The sequence below is a fragment of the Prionailurus viverrinus genome, chromosome A1, assembly GCF_022837055.1.
Source record: "Prionailurus viverrinus isolate Anna chromosome A1, UM_Priviv_1.0, whole genome shotgun sequence".
NCBI lineage: Eukaryota > Metazoa > Chordata > Mammalia > Carnivora > Felidae > Prionailurus > Prionailurus viverrinus.
In genome coordinates this window covers 27362479-27382068 of record NC_062561.1, presented here as the reverse complement: position 1 = coordinate 27382068, position 19590 = coordinate 27362479, and the positions used below count along the sequence as shown (strand labels likewise).

General features: G+C 45.1%; 1 protein-coding gene across 5 annotated transcripts in view; it reads right to left on the bottom strand.

Moving 5' to 3' along the window:
- ENOX1 (ecto-NOX disulfide-thiol exchanger 1) overlaps nucleotides 1-19590 on the bottom strand; it is a 552986-nt gene that overhangs the window by 152865 nt on the left and 380531 nt on the right. For 4 of the 5 annotated variants that reach the window (XM_047876641.1, XM_047876649.1, XM_047876669.1 and 1 more), the window contains 2 exons: nucleotides 4927-5100; nucleotides 3278-3484 (listed from right to left, as the gene is read on the bottom strand). In XM_047876641.1, coding sequence (XP_047732597.1) covers nucleotides 3278-3484; nucleotides 4927-5100 — 381 coding nt within the window. The remainder of the gene's footprint in view (nucleotides 1-3277; nucleotides 3485-4926; nucleotides 5101-19590) is intronic. The other variant, XM_047876659.1, reaches the window with a different exon arrangement.

Genomic DNA, 19590 nt, shown 5'->3' with positions numbered 1-19590 from the left:
AGCTCCGAAACAAATTTGGCACGTAGCGTTCTCCCTCCCGGCTCCCCGATTTTATGGCTTTGTTTTTTTTCTATTTTTGATTTACGGTAACTCCATTGCGTAAGTGCTCTTAAATTCTTTTTAGAAAAAGGTGGAGCAGGAGTAAATAAAGAATATCTGTGATATTTAAAAAGATCCACAAAGTAAATTCCACAGCACCTCACTCACATGTTACCGCTTCATTCCCCTAGAAAATGCTGCTCAATTCTCTCTCAGCAGCTGCAAAAGCCACAATCACCAAGGCAATTTTGCAATGCTGTTTTATTTCCACTTATCCTCTGGGGCACGCGGGAGAATATTTTACCTTCAATCAAGAGGCCTTGCTGCTGCCTTCCTTACAGCCCTGCACTACCTCATCTGGCACGCAGCACTGCACAAATTGTCCACGCGATCTTTGAAGGCCACGGGAGCCCGCGCAAGAACGCGGAGCTAGACCAAAAACAGGGGCCTGGAAATCTTTGGGGGATTTGCGGCGAGCTACCCAACTTACAAGCAGATGATGTGCAGACACTCGATCTGAGACATCAACGCAAACAGAACTGAAACCAGACAGCTAGCCTAACTTCAAATGAAGGAAGACTTGGCTTTGAGGCTGCTCTTCAGTTTGGGGCACTCAGATTTTCAAAACATAAATTCAGGTCCCAGCAGGATCACAGCTGTTGGGGCTGCCAGAGGAGACAGCAAAGTGAGCACTTTTGCTGTGTAGGGGCTTTGCAAATGAGACACCACTGTGAAATGCCAGGCTGCCCTGCGCTGATGTTCAAGATCTCTATGGTAGATTTCAATGGATTATCTTGGCATTTGGGTTGGAGCTCAGCTGAAAATCCCTGTAGAGGCTGACTTCTCCCCTGTAGGGCACTTCACACCTTTGAGAAGTTGCAAACACAAAACAGATCTCACATCTGATTCCTGTTGTGCCCTTCTCCCTCCTAGGTTCAAATGGTGTTCTCTAAAAATGGGAAGACCTAACAATACCTACGACACACGTAAACATCCCGTCATAGATGAGCAGAATTCATGCTAAAGCAGAGTGTATCTTGGTGCTGGGCCATAGCGACGTAACAAGTCGGCAGGCCACGGTGATATATACATAACAGCTGAGCGGATGGCACCACCTGAGACTGGCTAGCAGTCCCCACTGGCCAAGGGACTTTCTCCTGCCCGTGTCCAGAGCATCGCTTTTCAGATATTTCTGTTCCAAAATGTACCCTCTCTTTCACCGACACATCATCATTAAGGCCTTAAAAAGAGATCCTGATGAGGCTGAGCCTAAAATTAGCTTGGCCTTCAAATGTGAACACGGTCCTAAAATTAGGCCTTCCAGCTGGGCACGGGCTTGCAGGAGCTTGCACACGGGAGGGGCAGCCTTCTGTCCCCACACCCCCCACCCCTCCAAATAAGCAGCCTTCCAGATCCCCCCGGACTGATGTGCAACCTTCCTAAGGCGATGGAGGTAAAGCTGGGAGACCCCTGTGCCCCCAGGCAGGGAAGCTGGAGGAGAGGCCTTAGCTGTGGGCTCTCCCTGCCGCAAAGGGGCAGACCAAGGAGCAATCAGGCGCCCGGCTAAGCAGCAGGACCAGGGTCCGAGTGGGGCAAAGCCTAGCATCAAGGAATCAATAGAGAAATACCTTCCACGTGCCTAAATTTGGGCCTGTTCATCTTTGGCGACGTCTCAAGGCGCTTCTGACTGGGTCTAAACATTGTGTTATGTTGGCGTTGAAAAGCACTTTTGATCTACTCTAACCCTCTCATTTAATCAGGTGGGGTAACGTAATACTTTTATTGGTAGAGCTGTGATTGGAACCCGGCTTTCCGAGGCAGGGTCCGTGAGAAATAAGGATCCGTGTTTCTTTTATCATCTTCAGGATATTTGTGTTAAAAACAACCATTTCCTGGATGGTTCCTATTGTTGTCGGTGCCCTGCTAAGCACTTAATATCCATTATGCTGATTCGTTCCTCATAATAATCCTATAAGTTAGTACTGCTGCTGCCTCAGTTTTGCAGATGAGAAAATGGAAGCCAGGGAGAGGTATTCTAGCCCGAGGCACGTGAGACCCGTGAGACCCGTCGCCAGGCATGCTGGTGACAGAGCCACCACGTGTGTGTGTAACAAGAGTACTCTGATGCTGTGGCCCCAGAAGATATGGGAAGCAAAACACGTAGCTGTTTGTGCGCTGTAAAATATTTTCCTCTGTGTTTCGTCTTCCGTCTCCTTCAGAAGGCTTTCAGAGTTTTTCCCCACTTTGTTAGGTTTTCTTGGAATAAGGGTTTTTAAAGTCCTCCACATCTCTACGCCAGCTCTACTCCGCAAAGTCACAGCAGTGTTGGAATAACCCCGAGGCGGCTGGGGTTCGCAAGAGTGTTCCGTGGGGGGGGAAGGGAGCTGCCTGCGGAAATTAAGCCTGGCAGGGGCGTTCAGGTTATTTTTTTCCCCCATTCTTTTCTCACCTTCCCTCATGAGCTTTGCCTCCGGAACGGGGAGGCAGTGTGCAGAGTGATGGATGGGAAACATGCGAGATGGAGAGTGTGAGGGAATGTCAGGGAGCTGAATCTAAGCGCACAGCTTTCTAAAGCCACATACCAATACCAGATGCGTAGTTCTTGGGTTTGGTAAAGGCCCGGATGACAGACTCCCTACAGTGGCTCCAACAGCCACAGAGCGATAGGCGGCACTGGGTCTAATTTCAGCATCTGTAAAAATCTCCCCTATGAGCTGGCACCAAAGCAGCAGATATCACGGGGCAGCCTTCACCAATCTAAGTGCACTGGCAATTGGGCAATGATATCGGGCCTTCCCCTAAAGTGGCAATGACATCAGGCTGCTTCCTGCGAGGAACTGATCTTGACCTGCTACCCTGGGGTCTAGAAAGTGAGCCACTTCCGGAAAACTGAAATTGTGCCGAGAGCATACCTTATTCCTCCCGGGAATGGCATCCAATAATAATAATGGCCCTCAGTCTTCATAATATTGCTTTTCATCTAATAAGCACTTGAGAACATTAATTAGAACCTCAGTGGAATTCCTAAAGACTGGTGTTGGGCAACCCTTCGTGCAGCGAGGAACGCTCACAGACTTAGCATAGAGATTCTGGCAGCCAAGGAAAAGGCAGAGTTCCTCCTTTTCCAGCCCCTAACTGTGAGGACTTTATTGTACATTAAGGCAAAAGGGAATAAGCTCATATTAACATCACAAAACGTAACAAAATGCTGAGAAACCCCCGATGTAATGCAAAGTACCGGAAAGGTAAATGGCTTTATCAACCATGAATTCCTCTGCAAAGCGAATGTGACAGAAATTCTTCTTGCTTTTCCGAATCGCTGTAATATCACCGCACTGCTCAAAGACTTCTTGAATAATTTCCTCAGTAGCGTTTTCTGGTAATCCCCCGACAAACACGGTCTTACACCCAGGAGGTCGTTCTCTTGTGGAAGGAGGTGGAAGATCTATTAATCACAACAAAACAGAGGGGTTGTGACTTTTATTTCTTTGCCCTCTTCCTGGCTCACCTGGTGAAAGTGACACTTGAAGAGTAACTGTGTCCATTCTGAGGAAGGATAGATTTCTACACCGACCTACAAGGCTGGCAGGCTGCCTTGTTTTCACCTCCTCTCCCCTCCCCAACCTGAACTTTCTGTGTTCCTTTCTACACAGACTGGCTATGCTTGTCCGTGAACAGAGATAATGCAAGTGTTAGCATAATTTCATTTCTCCTTCATAATACAGAAGCCCAGAAAACAGGGGGAAAAAAACCTCACAAAGGACAAAGCATGATGAAATGACAACATGATGGAAAACTTGGGCTTGTTATCGGCTTTGTCTCCTTGGGGGATAATGGATCAGCAAGGCAGAAAACTGGGAACACAACCCGAAAGCAGTACTTGCTGGGCTGGGAAACACCAAACATCGGGCCCGAAAAACCACTTTTTTAAAAAAAAATTATTATTCACATTTAAATGAGCAAATGATTACACTGGGGGAAGGCTGCAGGAAAAGATAAAACCTATACTGTCACAACATTTTACCTAGTTTACATGTAGATTACTAAAGCAATCTCCTGAAAAGTCCACTTCAAAAAGGCAACACTGATTAATATGAATAAAAAAAAATTCTAGCTATTTAAGCCCATAAACTTAGTATCTGAGCCTAAATTAAAAAAAAAAAATCTGGCTCATTTATGTCATCGAATGTATGTTTCCTTCAAGCAAATGTAATTTGGCCCAGAAACTCTGAGATGCAGCCTCCCCCCAAAATTGCAAACTGCTAAATTAATTCAATTTTCCATCTAGCAAAGCACATTTCGGAGTTTTTCTCCTACATTTGTGACGATGGATGGAAATGCTCACATATTTCACACTATGTTTTGCAGCAAATGCTAGATGTCATTGCATGCAAAAAGATTCTTAATGCTGGATATATATCCCCAAATCACACATACTGCCTTCAGGTGTCAGTTCAGCTCCTGGATACAACACATGGACATATCCCCATCCATTTGGGCTAATCTAGAGACAAAGGCCTCATGGAGAATGGACCTCCACTTTGTGCCTGCATGTGGAAGAATTCTGAGTCAGATCTGAAAGTGAATACAATGCTACATGAAAGAGAAAGAAAGAAAGAAAGAAAGAAAGAAAGAAAGAGGAAGAAGGAAAGAAAGAGAAAGAAAGAAAGAAAGAAAGAAAGAAGGAAGAAGGAAAGAAAGAAAGAAAGAAAGAGAGAAAGAAAGAGAAAGAAAGAGAGAGAAAGAAAGAACAAAAGAAAGAAAGAGAAAGAAAGAACGAAAAAAAGAAGGAAGGAAAGAAAGAAAGAAAAAGAAAGAAAGAAAGAAAGAAAAGAAAGAAGAGAAAGAAGTTTAAATTGATGAGTATCTTTCACAGGCAACACTTACTTGGATTTTGAGGGAAAAGAGTACAACTTTTGCAGTGGATTATTTCTTTGACGACAGCCACTTCTGTTGGTGGTGGCGGTGGTACCAGCCCCAGGCCTGGAATCATCGGGTTAATGGGGGTGATCCCAGTCATCATGTTGAGGCCTGGATCAAAGCCTGGAACACAGATTGAGTCTGAAAAGTACACAAGATAACATTTTGGCTGGAGGATCTGAAATCAATTTTCATTGTTGTTTTTGCTGTTTGCTTGCAAAGATTATTCGGCTTTATGGTTTCTATTTATTTATTTATTTTTTAGGAATGTCTCCTGAAGATGTAGCATTATAGAAAGCTATTCCAGAAAGCTAAAGAGAAAATAAAAGATGAACTTAAAGCTACATGGAAAGAAAATCATATTACTTAAGATATTAACATGGCAGAACAGAACACAGCCTATTAAAGTGGAAAACCACGCACCATGAAGCTCTGCGGTTATTGTGAATGTGATTTTCTGTTTCTTAACAGCAGTGTATTGTTTACACTGCCTTATGACCCAGAATGTGGGAAGAATACCATTTAACATTGAAGTGCCCTGTGAATCTAATTGTCAATCTGGTTTTATCAAAAGAGCCTTCTTACCCGAGTGACCTAGATTTAGAAAAGTTCAATTTATATGTGCATACTTTATAACGGTACATTCAGGTCCAACCTAACCTATTTCCCCCAGGAAACAAAAAACAACGAGTGATTATAATTACCATGGCTCGGTTATATACATGAGGCACAAAATGAGCTGTACATTTCTGGATTCTATTGGATAATCACACTTTCTTCCTCTAATTCAACCAACAAATAATTGACCAACCCTTCTGAAATCGTTATGCCCTGTATTAAAACAACAAATTTACGCCCTGTATAAAAAAAAAAAAATGAAAGGGGGCAAAAGGAATGGGTTTTCCAATATAAGCAATGAGTTATTTTTTGGTGGTGTTGTTTTGTGTGTGTGTGTGTGTGTGTGTGTGTGCGCGCGCGCGCGCGTGCGTGGTAATGAAACAAGTAACTGCAAAGATGATATACAGGGATTTTCGTATCCTAAATGAGTAAGATTTATTTACAAGCAGGGACTGTTACAATAATGTACTGAGTGCCTAAAAGTAGCTGCAAGGGGATCCCTCTCCTGAGAGTTTTTCTGTTTGCAGAAAGCAGACAGTCTCCCTGGGAGCGTGATGATGTTCCAGGTAGACACACAGGAGCACAGATCACCGGGAGTAGTCATGGTGACCCTCCACTACTCCTCAGCCGTGAAAGTCTCTCCTATCTCTTCTCGCTCGTCGTCCTAGATCATTCCCATTCCTCCCTCCTGGCCCTTCTGACCCTGGAAAGCCCCTGCCTTAGTGGCATGGCCTCACCCTTTGCTTACCTGTGCCGAAAGGTCCAGCAAGCCCAGAGGCAGAAGAAGTGACAGTCACGCCCTCTGTTTACTAAGATACTCCAGTGCATAGAAATCACCAGCAAAACCTTTTCCTTTCTGGGAAAAGGTTTGTCATAGCTTTCCTGCAGCTACCCTGGATATTTCCACTCTCTTTCTGGGTTGAACAGCATAAGCAGGGTGATCCCGATCTATAACCCCAGGAGGACAGCTGTCCCATTTATTAGGAGATCCATCTAACTTGACAATGTGCCAGCACGACTTAAATAAAATGAGCGTTCTTTTCTCCAGTTGTGCTTTGGTTTTAAAAAAAAAAAAAGTCCTAAATCTAAATGCCAAATGAGCATTCTTGTTCGGAGGAGTCGTCTTGACATCCTAGGTACTTCTTCTGTAATTATGGTTTTTAGTTTCTTCATCTGTAACATGGGATGGTTTGGCTGAATAATCTCTTAGAGCAGGAGTAGGGATTCTGCGCTGACACTGCTCAAAACAAGTGATACACAAAAGACACAAAGGCTTGGAAGTGACAGAGACAAGACTCACACTTTGGTTAGTCATTTGAAGTCCTCATGAAGTTTCCCAGGTCTTTTTTCTCATTTCACAAAGAAATTGAGGCTTAAAGCAGTTAAGTGAAATCCCCAACACCACAAAGCAAACAAAAGGCAGAGTCCGCACAGGGGCCCTTAGGTCTCTGGCTCTGTATTTAAATGCATCTCTTGACTATTTCAAAGTTTCCATTCGAATGAACCGACTTGATCTTTCACCTGATCTATGTCACTACTGAACATTCACTCCTCCCTTTAAAAAAGTTAAGACGTATCCTTCCGTCCCAGATGCCAAGTCTGAAGGGGAAGTTCCCGAACAGAATGGCTTTCAGTGTCCCATCTTAAGAAATTTGCTTGCAAGGACTTCAGTGATGATGATCACTGAAGTAACAGATTGCCTTTCAAGGTGAATATATTAGAAATCGAAATATTGGCATGCATATGCTTTTATTTAATCTCATTCTGTACATAAGGTTCATCTGTTTCATTCCTGGCCTGGCCCTCTCTGTTGTTTGCCAACACAGGGTGATTTAAGGCTGAAACGGCTCAGGACAGCAAACCCTGTGAATTGTAATAACCAGATGTTTTTCACAAATGAGATGTGAAGCCCGGCGCTTGTGTTCTCTTTAGTCGTAACGCACTTCTGTTTTCTTTTGGGAGGCCAAATAAATAAATGGGGACAAAAGACACTGCTCTTGAGCAAAGTATTTTAATATAGAGCAAGTGTTACTTTGCTTTTTCTGAGACATCAATATGAAGAGACTCTGAGGTTTAATGAAATCTGCATGGTGAGTACAGTAGCTTGAAAAGAGCTTAGAAAGGAATTAACACTTAAATTATGTTGGACCTCAAAGGATCGGAGATTCAGTATTTGAGAGGAGGAAGTAGGGAAGGATTAGACCTTTTTTTTAATTTTTTTAAATAAGAACCCATTACTTGTTAACAATATACGAACAGATGGAAATTGTTTTCTCAAATGGCATAGGAACCTATTCTGTACTAACTCATTAAAGGAAACGCACAATTTTGGGGAGTCGGAGAAAGACAGATGCACAGGAAGACAAAGGTGAAGAGAGAATTCAAGCTCTAAGAGGCAGTTCCTTGTCTTGCTTAGAAAAGGTACCCCTGTGAACTTCAGAGATAATGAGTTATAATTCCACTCACGGAAAAGAGGAAGAAGGCTTAACTTGCAGCACGAAAGAATCCAATTAAGTAGAGAGTAGAATTTTCTTTCAGAAACCATACTTAAACAAGAGGAAGGGCTATTTGTTTCAAAGACGGCAGCCCTGTCCGGCTTCTCCTTGGAAGGAGGCCAAGCCAAGCAAGCAGGTGCTAAGGCCAAAGCTGAGCCAATGATTCTTTCTGGTTGTCTTCTCCTAACCGGACAAGACAAAAGCAGGAACACAAGTCCTGCTTACCGATCCATACACAGCCCAGTGAGTGTTTCATCAATTGGGCAAGCATTTTTTCAGAGGGGAGGTTAGGGTCTTGTATTCAGGCACGACAGTTTCTTTCTTTCACTCATTCATTTGGCACTTACTGGGCACCTACCGCTGCAAGGATCTGGTGTCGCGAACTGTAATACGTCCCCCACTTGGGGAAATCACAGTGTTTAAGGAGAACATGAAAGATGGGCACCAAACTCAGCAGAAGAGTTGAGAAAACCGAGGCTCAGAGGTCAGCCCAGGAAGGGGCCCGCTGGGGAGAGCCTGATGGGCCTGGGGAATTCCAAACCACTGTCTGTGCTACAGCATGGTCAGCATGCGACAGTGTGACCCCAGTGTCCTGAGGGGCCGCGGGAGTCAGATTAGATGAGACCGCATCTTGCTGTTCGAGCCAGTACATTCTGGCTTTATTCTCCCTGGGACGGTGGCCACCAAAGGTCGGATGTGCACTTTCTAGGCCGAGCTGTGCTGCCCGCCCATCCCTCCTTCTCAATTTGTCTGCTGCCCCTAGCAGTGGCCAGCCCCCTTTCCCATCAGTGCCTCACTGATGTCTACCTCTTTGAAATGAGAACTAGATCTCCCTCGAAAGAAAGGCCATTGAGGCCTATCTCTGTCAAGGCCGGACCGAACTAGGTTAGGTGTGGGTGTGCATGCTGGGCTGAGCTGAGGCTCGGGGGACACAGGTGTACTGTCTGCGCCAGGAACAAGTGTGGCCCAGAAGGCAGGGCACAGCGTTCCGAGAGAATAATATGAAAAAAGAGGCAGGAGTCAGGCTAGCCAAAGGTTAGCATTAGGTCTAGTCCTGGGCAGAGATCATGAGCAGCAGACAAAACACGAGACCAGGCAGGCCAGCTTTGCAGGGGATGCTGCTGGCAGGTCACGGGGCCTGAACCACCCTGATCCACGTTCTGACTCCATCCGGGTAGAGGTGTGGCAACAACGTGTCAGAGGGGTCAGAGGCTGAGAGAAACCGACGGGGAGGTTACGTGAGCTGGATCCCAGGCTGGAGAAGCAAGACAGACACCAGAAGCAAGGCCTAGGGATTGTGAAAGGAGGCAGACACGCCAGGCATCAGTCCTGGGGCCTGGGTCACAGCCCGGCCAGTGTCAAAGCCAGCTGGATGCTGAGTCTTAGAAGGCAGGGCCCCAGGGGCCTCCTTCCTCGTACCTGAGGCCCAGACGGGACCTCAAGTCCACGGAGGTGCCAAGCTTGTGGGGGCCGGGCCGAGAGACAGGCTGGAGGGGCTCTGGCAAACGAGCAGAAACTCCTGTCCTTTCTTCAGAGGACTTATTGTCTCAAAATATGATCCCTTCTCACTCGACAGAGAAACTACGTGGTATGTGAGGACATTCTGTTTATTGGGCATTTAGGATACATGATGGACACTGTTTCTCATGATAGTTTCTCGTTGCAATTGACAGGACCTACTCTTCTACAATGTCCGTTAAACTCAGACTGTTAAAGGAATGCTTTTTTCTTTTCTTTTTTTAATGTTTATTGATTTTTGAGAGAGAGAGAGAGAGAGAGAGAGAGAGAGAGAGAGAGAGAGAGAAAGAGTGAGTGGGGGAGGGGCAGAGAGAGAGGGAGACACAGAATCCGAAGCAGGTTCCAGGCCCTGGGCTGACAGCACACAGCCTGACGTGGGGCTCGAACTCACGGACCACGAGATCATGACCTGAGCTGAAGTCAAGACGCTTAACCGACTGAGCCACCCAGGCGTTCTGGGAATGTTCTTTTTTTTTTTCATTACATGTCCTCCTTTTCTCCAATATTCTTGAAAAGTCATGATCAACACAGGAAACCAGTTTTTAAAAAGGTAAACTCGAGCTGGAAGGACGTGGGCACAGCTGAGTCAGCTAAGGCTGACTGATCCCTTAGCCTCTCTGGGCTTCAGGGTCTTCTGCAGATAAACGTGAACATGAACCGGAGATTCCACCTCCACAGAATGGGAGCATCAGAGAGGACAGCCTGTGTGAAGGCAGGATATCAGCGTGTCAGGAGCCCAAATCTGCAATCAAATGTCCCTGTGGTCAGGCCCTGGGTCTTTCCTGAGGCTACACGACCTCGGGAAGGTTAACCTTCCTAAGCCTCATTTATAATATCTGAAAAATGGGGATAATCATATCTAAATTTTAATCCTCTTGAGAGGATTAAATGGGGTTTAAAAAAAATCTGAAGTGTTTAACATAACGTCTGGCACATGGTAAGTGTGTAACAAATGGTCGCACTTATAGGCAATGTTATAAATATGTATTTTATGTATAATAATATTTATGTAAGCTGCTATAAACATGTTATTAATACTGTATACACATAAAGGGTCATGATGGTGATGGCGAAGTATTTGTTTTGACAAACATTTGAGCGCCTTGTAAATGCTGGCTGCTCTGGTAGGTACTTTGCCTGTAAAGATAATATAGGAATCCTTCCTTCCATAAAGTGACAGTCCGGCGGCAGAAACAACTAAAGAGAAAATGACAATAGAGTATGACAACTGTTGTGAGACATTTAAATAGGAGGTGCTATGGAAACACAGAGAAGGGGGGGTGCAGAAACCATACTGGAATATGGGCGTTATGGTTTGAATTGTGTCTCCCTGAACAGATATGTTGAAGTCTCAACTCCCCTGGTCCCTGTGAATGAAACTTTATTTAGAAATAGGGTCTTTGCTGATGTAATCAAGTTAAGATAATGTCATACTCAATTAGGGTGGGCTCTATCTATTATGACCGATGTCCTCACGAGGACAGAAGGGACACAGGCATACAGAGGATGCCACGTGACTATGGAGGCAGAGATTCAGTTATGTCGTGGCAAGCCAAGGAACTGCTATCAAAAACCAGAAACTAGGAGAAAGGCACGGAAACAGATTCTTCCCTGGTTCCTTCCCAGAGAGAGGATGGCTATGCCGACACTTTGATTTCTGACTTCTTGCCTCCAGAACTGAGGGAATGACGTTTCTGTTTTAAGCCATCCCGGGTTGTGGTACTTTCTTACGGCAGTTCTGGGAAACTAATACGGGGGACGGGTCATGGGAGGGATGCTGGAGTGGGGGACAGCTGACCTGAGTCTCAAGGGCATGACTTCTATGGGCATGTAGAAAAGGTATTCTCAAAATATATTTACTAGGATCATAAATACAAAAGATATTTCTGAATGTTCTCTTAGAAGAAATGTTCAAAACCAGTCCCCTGGAGGCAGAATTGCTCTTATGTTTTCCCTTTGTGGGAAAAAAAAAAAAAAAAAAAAACAACCCTGAAGATGGCCACGTATTTATTAAGAACAAATCAACCCCACAGATGATAAGTTCACATAACGGTGTACTTTATAAGATAAGTGAATGCCTACAAGCAGAATCTAAGAAAGCAACATTGAAAATGCTTTTGTGATCTTTCCAAAGAGTTCCAAAGGTGGCGAGATATGTTTTCTATTTACACCCAAGATGTACACCCAAAGTGAGCTCCTGGAGCCTTGCTGTGCTCACGTTGTAAACAAAGGCCTCGTTCCATAAATAAAACCCTCTGTCTCCTTTGACTGCAGATAGAATGCTGGCAGAACAGAGGAATGCAGCCGTCAACGGCTATTTTAAGTACTGTTGACTTGAGTGAGGAGATCTGTGTCCATATTTGAAACTATAACACAAGTGAAGAGAATTTCAAAATTTGCACCAAAATTGGTTCAGGGAAGCAACGACTGCCGAAAGAAGTCTGTCAGATCTTTCCTGTGCGTGGAGCCTGCACCCAAAAACCAAATTTGGAGTGAGCAGGAGGTAAAAGCCTATCAAAGGTTCTGTGAAAGTCACTCACGCTGGGGGCTGGGCGATTTGAATTTGGTGCCAGAGCTCAGTACAGAGGCCTCACCTGTCACACTCGGAGTAAGACGTTCTGTCCCCTGGACCGGCTAGCACCCACTCTTCAGTCACTGAGGCACATGCCCAGCTGAGGCATGAAAACAGTGCTGGCATATGCCAGGCAGGTGTGCAGGGGTTCAGTCTGACCCGGAAGCAAAGGATGCTGGGCCTCACCACAGTGAATTTTCAAAGCTGAAAGAGATCTGAGTATTTCCTAGTTCCTACCCTCTTGATTTCGTGATGAGAAAACCGAGGCTCACACAGGTGAAGTGACTTGCCCGAAGTGACACAGCTAGTTAAGAGAGGGACTGAAATTAGGATCCGGAGTCCCTGCTGCTTCACCAGTGTGCATCTGAGTCCCCCAGTGTCTGTCCAGCCTGCCGTCCCTAAGACGCAGCTACTGACAGGATGTTCACGACTTCCCAAGACTGTGCATTCCACCACTAACGGTTTCACGGTGAGAAGTTTACCTGTCTCGTATGTTGCCTCGGGACCTGATATCCTGGAGTAACTCCATTGTCTTTATTCTGCTCTCCTGGGCTGTCGTCACAAGTCTGTTCCCCTGTCCTCGCGCTGCTGGTCAAATCCATGAAGAAAGCTCATAGGAGCACCTGCCGGGCCTCAGGGACCCTGCTCCCCTTAGCCTTTCCACAAGTGACTTCCTCTAAAACCCACCCTTTCTGAGGTCTAGGGGGTTAGTCCCAGAAATAGGCCCCAATAGAAGCTGACCTATAGGACTGGCAGGGATTTCGACCCTTCTTAATTCTGAAGTCTATGCTTTCGGCTGACTTGGTACATTATGATTAAAAAGCAATGGTCGCGTTTGAATGCTTGCTTTGTGCCAGGCCTCTGTGGAAAGCTTCACGTCATCTCACGGCACGAGACTTTTGACAGTCCCATCACGGAGCTGACATGCATCAACTAACCTCACTCAACTAGAACACGTGTGTTGTGTCTCTGCAGGATGCCGTTATGCAACTTTGCAGTTGATGTTTTAAAACTAAATACAAGAGTTTGCATTTTCCATTGGATTTTCCAAAATCTTTTTTTTTTTTAATTTTTTAATGTTTATTTATTTTTGAGAGAAAGAGAAAGAGCGTGAGCACGCAAGGGGCAGAGAGAGAGGGAGACACAGAATCTACAGCAGATTCCAGGCTCTGAGCTGTCAGCACAGAGCCCAACACAGAGCTCGGACTCATGAACCGTGAGATCACTACCTGAGCCAAAGTTGGAATGCTTAACCGACTGAGCCACCCAGGTGCCCCCCCCGCCCAAACCTTGGTTCTTAGGTTCTCCTCCCGTCTCGAATTTTCCCTCCCGGCCCTCAAAATCTATACAATGGCAAGACAGCTCCTTCTTAAAGTTCCCACCCCTTCTAATTTCTCCTTGCAGGTCAGACTTGGCCAGGGAAGACCCTCTTAGACATATCTGCATAGACTCCTTCCCCCTAACATTTACTTCTCCTGAACTCAAGTCATTGATTCCCAGTTCTGAGGGCCAATGCCAAATTCTCACTGTGCATGGGGTCGCTCTTAATTCCTTGCATTATAAGCTCTTGCTAAGTTATTTTCTCTGCTCTGTGGCCTGCTGGCACCCTCCATGCTTCTTTTTATGCGTGTCAAAATGCACCCTGATTACAGCGTCCAGACCTTCCTTCCGACCTCATCTCCATTGCATACGCCTGGATGGAGTAAATAGCTTCAGGACTTGCCTCTTTCTTTTGTTTGTTTGTTTCTTTGTTTGTTTTGAGAGAGAGAGAGAGAGAGAGAGAGAGAGAGAGAGAGAGAGAGGAAGCATGCACAAGCAGGGAAGGGGCAGAGAGAGAGGGAGAGAGAGAATCCCAAGCAGGCTTCTCACTGTCAGTGCAGAGCCCAACACGGGGCCTGAACTCATCAACTGTGAGATCATGACCTGAGCCGGAATCAAGAGCCAGACACTTAACTGACTGAGCCATCCAGGCGCCCCCTTGCCTATTTCTTTTAACGGCAATTCCCCTTCCTCTCAGTTCCTAGTTTAAAACCTTGGTAGCAACCACATGTGGTCACATGCCAGAACCTTTTAGACAGACTTCCCTTTGAAAGGCTTTTCCCACATCATCGTTTTTTGTTCCCACTGCTATATAGGTGCCTATTAGTTCTCATCTGGAAGATTGCAAAAGCCGCTGTGTATGCCCAGAGGCTGTGCCTTCTGTATCTTGTTCCTTCCCCCCATGCCCTTCTTACACCCCTGAACCTGGATCAGCCAGTCATGCCCACGGGAGACCCACGGGAATAGGCCGTAATTGGGGCTTCCAAATTACTTCTTTCGAACTTCTTTTCACATCCCCATCTCATTAGCCGATGATTAATTTTCTCTCTGTACGACGTTATGTGACTTTGTACAGCAGGACTGTTACATAATGGTAGGAAAAAAAGGCCTGAATAAGCTATTGGTGTTCTGTGCTTTGAACCAACTGACAGACTTATGGCACAGGGGCAGAACGGAGAGGCAAAACGCTATGGGGTCCTGGAAAATGTTTTTGAATATTCAGTCAAGCATGTAAGAGGCACTCTTTAATTCTTAAGTATTTATCCATCCATCTATCTATCTACCTATCTATCTAGCTTTTTAAGGATGGGGACCCTCTGAGTATATAGGGAAAGACTAATTTATGTCAACACATTTCTTTCTGGCATTCAATGCCTTCTCGCTCTGTTCTTCTCTGAAGTCTGGTAATAGCCTGGCGTCATATTGATATAGAGACCTCTGCAGTCAGCGGTCCATGGCATATAAACGTCTTCACAGATCTTCCCTTGGAAACCTGCATCTTCCCAAGATAATATGCAAGGGCTAACCTTTCGATTTTATTTATCCACCTTAGTTTCAGTTTACAAAGGCATCCGGGAGATAGGTAACATCTCATAAATTTAAACAGGAACAAAGGAAAACTTATTCAATATTTAGCTTCAAAGAAAACATTCACATCATATTATTTTAAACAATTTATGTAGGTTTCAATTTAAACTTACTGCTTGAAGGGATTGAAGCAACCCAGAGTTGGTCTCTTTAAATGAGATCAGCATATAGCCCTCGGCTGGGGGAGAAAATAGAGCCTCTTTTGAAAGGAAACACATCATGAACACTCCTAAAGGAAACTTCCGAGTCGTGTGTTGTTTGAAAATCACAGACTGATCTAATATTAATTTAATTTTCCTACTCGACTGTGTGGGCCAGGACAATAGGCTGCGAAGAAATAAGAGTGGAAGATGGAAACAAAAGAGCAATCCAAGGGCCAGGTGGCAACGGAGGGAGGGGCCACCCGAGCCCTGGGCTCAAGAACAGGCTCACGCCCTCCTGCCCTGACTCCCAGCCTCTTTACACCGCAGATCTTAATGTGCGAAAAGATAAAAGATAATATTTACATCGACAGGCTTGTTGTGAGGAGTGAGTGAGTTAAAATATATAAAGGGGTTAAAATAGTGCCTGGTAGAGGAAGCCCTCCATACATATTAGCCATCATTTAAAAAATTTAATATATTTGTTTAATTATATTGCATTAAATCTTTAATGATAAATATATTTGCGTGTGTGCCTTTCTGCATGTGCATACTACACAGTATAGATCAGACACTGCCTTGGTGTCCTTTCGAAGAGGCGGTGCCGTATAGTCTTGCCATCGGAGGAATTTCTCCGACAGTTTGTTGTTTGTTGTTGTTGTCCCCTCTACCCCCAAAGGCCCAAGGTGTTTGTCAGTGCCTGGAAATGAGAATTATAGAGTACAGAGCTATTTCCTCTCTGCTTTTTCTGCCAAGAAGATTAGCTTTTTGTACCCAAATTCACCAACTGGGCTCATTCATATGTTTGGCATATCATTCTCCTTAAACTTAGCTTTTCCATTGAAATACTATTTTATTCATCTAAATGAATATGCCTATGTTATTAAGTTTCTTTACACACACACACACACACACACACACACACACACACACATCTTTTTAATAAATTTAAGTCAAGCAGCACCAGACTTTAAAAATACTGTTACATCCAAGGCTCTGGCTAGATTGAGTTATGCACATGTTGATATGCATTTTAATTTAGAAAGCGTTGGGGCGCCTGGATGGGTTAGTCAGTTAAGCATCCAACTTGGGCTCAAGTCATGATCTCATGGTTCGCTCCACATGGGGCTGTATGTTGCTGACAGCTGGGAGCCTGGAGCCTGCTTCAGATTCTGTGCCTCCCTCTCCCTCTGCCCCTCTCCTGCTCATGTCCTATGTCTCTGTCTTTAATAAATAAATAAACATTTAAAAAAAAAAAGAAAGCATCAATGCCAAGTCATAGTCTCTGATAGCCTGCCATTTCTGACAAACACCTTGAGTAATTTTTCAGAGAAGTAAACTAAAGTGGAATGGTTTAAGTACTAGATTGCCATTTAAAACTAATTCAGCCTTGTGGGCTGAGGGTAGCATACCTTGAGAAGTATTTCTCAGCACCTTGTCTGCTAGTGTTTTCCTTTACAGTGTGGACCCCTCAATATTAAAAACTCAGAGAACTCATTTCTCACATGAAAAACATACCCCAAACATGCCCCCTGGAGAGTTCAAGGTTGAAAGCACAGACCATTACCCAGATTTTCATTTGAAGTTCATCATTTTCTGTCTAGTTGTAAATTCAAAGAATGTTTTTGTTCTTTATCAGGGCTCTACCTCTCATTCCCATCCCCAGAGGCACCCAGTTTTGAACTGTTACCTTTATGCAACACCGTACTTTTGAAGCCCTTTTTCAATCATTTAATAAGCTAGTTTTCATTACATCTCTCCAAGGCTTCCCCCCGCCCTTTACACACGAATGAGGAAGTGGAGGTCAGGGAGACTAAAGACATTTGTCGGCAACATCACTGGAATGGGGGGAGAAGCAAACTGTGGTCCAGGCTGTACTGGCTGTGATGAGAGTCTAGCTGTGTGAGGTCTCCAGGCGTGCACAGAGCAGAGGGACAGAGCCAGGATGCACCCCATCTGGCCTTCCGTCCCATCCACCGGAGGTTCCTCATCTCACATGTAAGGCCAAAACCTTCCGTGCCTACCTCATTGTTATTATGGAGGCCCAATTATATGATGGGCATTTATAAGCCAGTGATTCACAAACAAGGAAATCAATACACAAATGTAAATTATAGTTAAGATTTTTCCTCTTTCAAAGGCCTCTGGGGCTCCACGATGGTGCTAAGTGCTTATTTTGTGCAGGAAGAGAATTCAATATATTATCCCATATATTATTGTGCTTTAGAGTATACACAAACATGGCAGGAGGGAGGAGAAGGGAGGGAGGGAGAAGGACAGGGAGGATGTGTGTGTGTGTGTGTGTGTGTGTGTGTGTGTGTGTGTCAGCGTGTGTGAGTGCGTGTGGTCCTTGCTCTTTGCGCTATAACCCATGGACTCAGTAGAACTCTGCCGTTTCCATGTTAGGGGCATCCCCTAAGTTTTACAGCTGAAAAAACTGAGGATCTGAGCGGCATCCTGCCCTCTCCTGCATTCCCCTGATGAATGTGCTCATTGAACATTATTCATCGTCTACAAGGTTGCTAAGCAATGCGCTAGATGCAGGGGGCGCAGAGGTAAGTCAGGACCCCTGGTCTAAGGTGCCCAGTGCGCTGTGACACAGACACACGGGTACACAGCCGCATTAGAAAGTGGCAGCGAAATTAGGGAGGCATACACAGCACCTGTGCTATCATCCTGAAAAGAGCCTGTCCACGCTCTGAATTACAAGTGGCCTTCCTCGTTGCAAGTATCTATCTAGCTGAGCCACCGCGTCCTCAAACCCAAGCACAGAGCACTCTGTAAATACGTACCCAAGTCAGACAGCAGCTGTCCCTCGGGACGGGGGCCACACTTTCAAGAGCAGTCATTTTCACTGCATTTATCAAATGACGTTTTGAGGGCAGAGGACTGCCGGGTGTTTTATTTATCTTCCTTTGGCTATATCATTATATATTTTTCTCCTCTTCTTAATACTGAGGGCAGTCGGGATCAGCAGACTTTCTTCAGGCTGAGTTTACATCAAAAGTGCCCCTGGTGTGGAGGACTGAGGTTACAAAGTATACATTTGTCGGAGACAGAGTCCAAGGCCTCCCTAATCTGTATCTGCTTGTTGTCACAGGAATGTTCGGGGAATTTGCATTTGTCAGGAAAGCCAGAATAGAAATGTTAGTTAGCTGGGGCTTTCATACCCTTATTCAATTTTCCATATTATTTTTTACGGTAAGAATACCAGATCATCACATTTTTTTTTTCTTTCAAATACATTTGGTAAGTCAGGCAAAAGAATTTGGAAACCTTATCGCAGGTATTTAACTTCCTTCCATCACAGCGACGGGACGGAGGCACAAGGGACAAGAATAATCTCAAGCATAAAGTGTTTGTTGAACAAACAGAGCTAAGTTCTACTAAAATAAAATAGAATAAACTGGAAGGATGTATCAAGTGTGTCTCAGGAGGATTTATCCTGGGGCCTTTTCTGCTCAATATCTTCATTCCATGTTTTGAACAAAGAACTCAATGACACGTCCATCAAAAATACTGTCTGCCATCAACAGGCTCTTGTGCTCAGGTGTGCAGTAGGTGCTGGGGATACAAAAAGCTTGAAGACAAATGTTTGAGCTTTGTGTGCTTCCAGAAAGACAGAAACTTTCAGAGAAAATGAAAGTGACAAAAAAATATCTTTGGGGCACCTGGGTGGCTCAGTCGGTTGGGCGTTCGACTTCGGCTCAGGTCATGATCTCACGGTTCGTGGGTTTGAGTCCCGCATCGGGCTCTGTGCTGACAGCTCAGAGCCTGGAGCCTGCTTTGGATTCTGTGTCTCCCTCTCTCTCTGTCCCTCCCCTGCTCTCTCGCTCTCTCTCTCTCAAAAATAAATAAACATAAAAAGAAAATTTAAAAAGTATCTTCATTTGTTGAAAAGTACCCGAAGAGAAATGAAAAGGCAGACCATCGGTGTAGAGCTCATGCCTGACATGCTCTCACAGTGGATTATGGAGAACGAGTTATATGTGTCAGAGGTAAATCCTAATTCCTGAGGAGGATGCCAGAGAAATCCAGTCCTACAAAAGCATCCCTCATGCTGTCCTCCCTTTGCCACCGTTTGTCAAGGGGCTGTGGTAGGACAGCTGTGGAGTGTCATCACCTTAAGAAGCAGAGAGGTCTCAGACCAACTCCTGCCACTCCCTTCTAACTGAATTCAGGTACCTGTCCCCCTGCCGTCACCCTCTCCACAACTGGCTGGGGCTGACGTGCCTTGCGCTGCCCTCTCCTGTGGCTGGGTACGAGCTCCCGTGGACTGACTTCGTACCAACCCGCCAGGGAGGTTTCTTTCACTCGAAAGATCACTACGCCCACTCTCCCTTCTGTGGCTGCCTCAGAGTTGCGTCTTTTGGATCCCCTC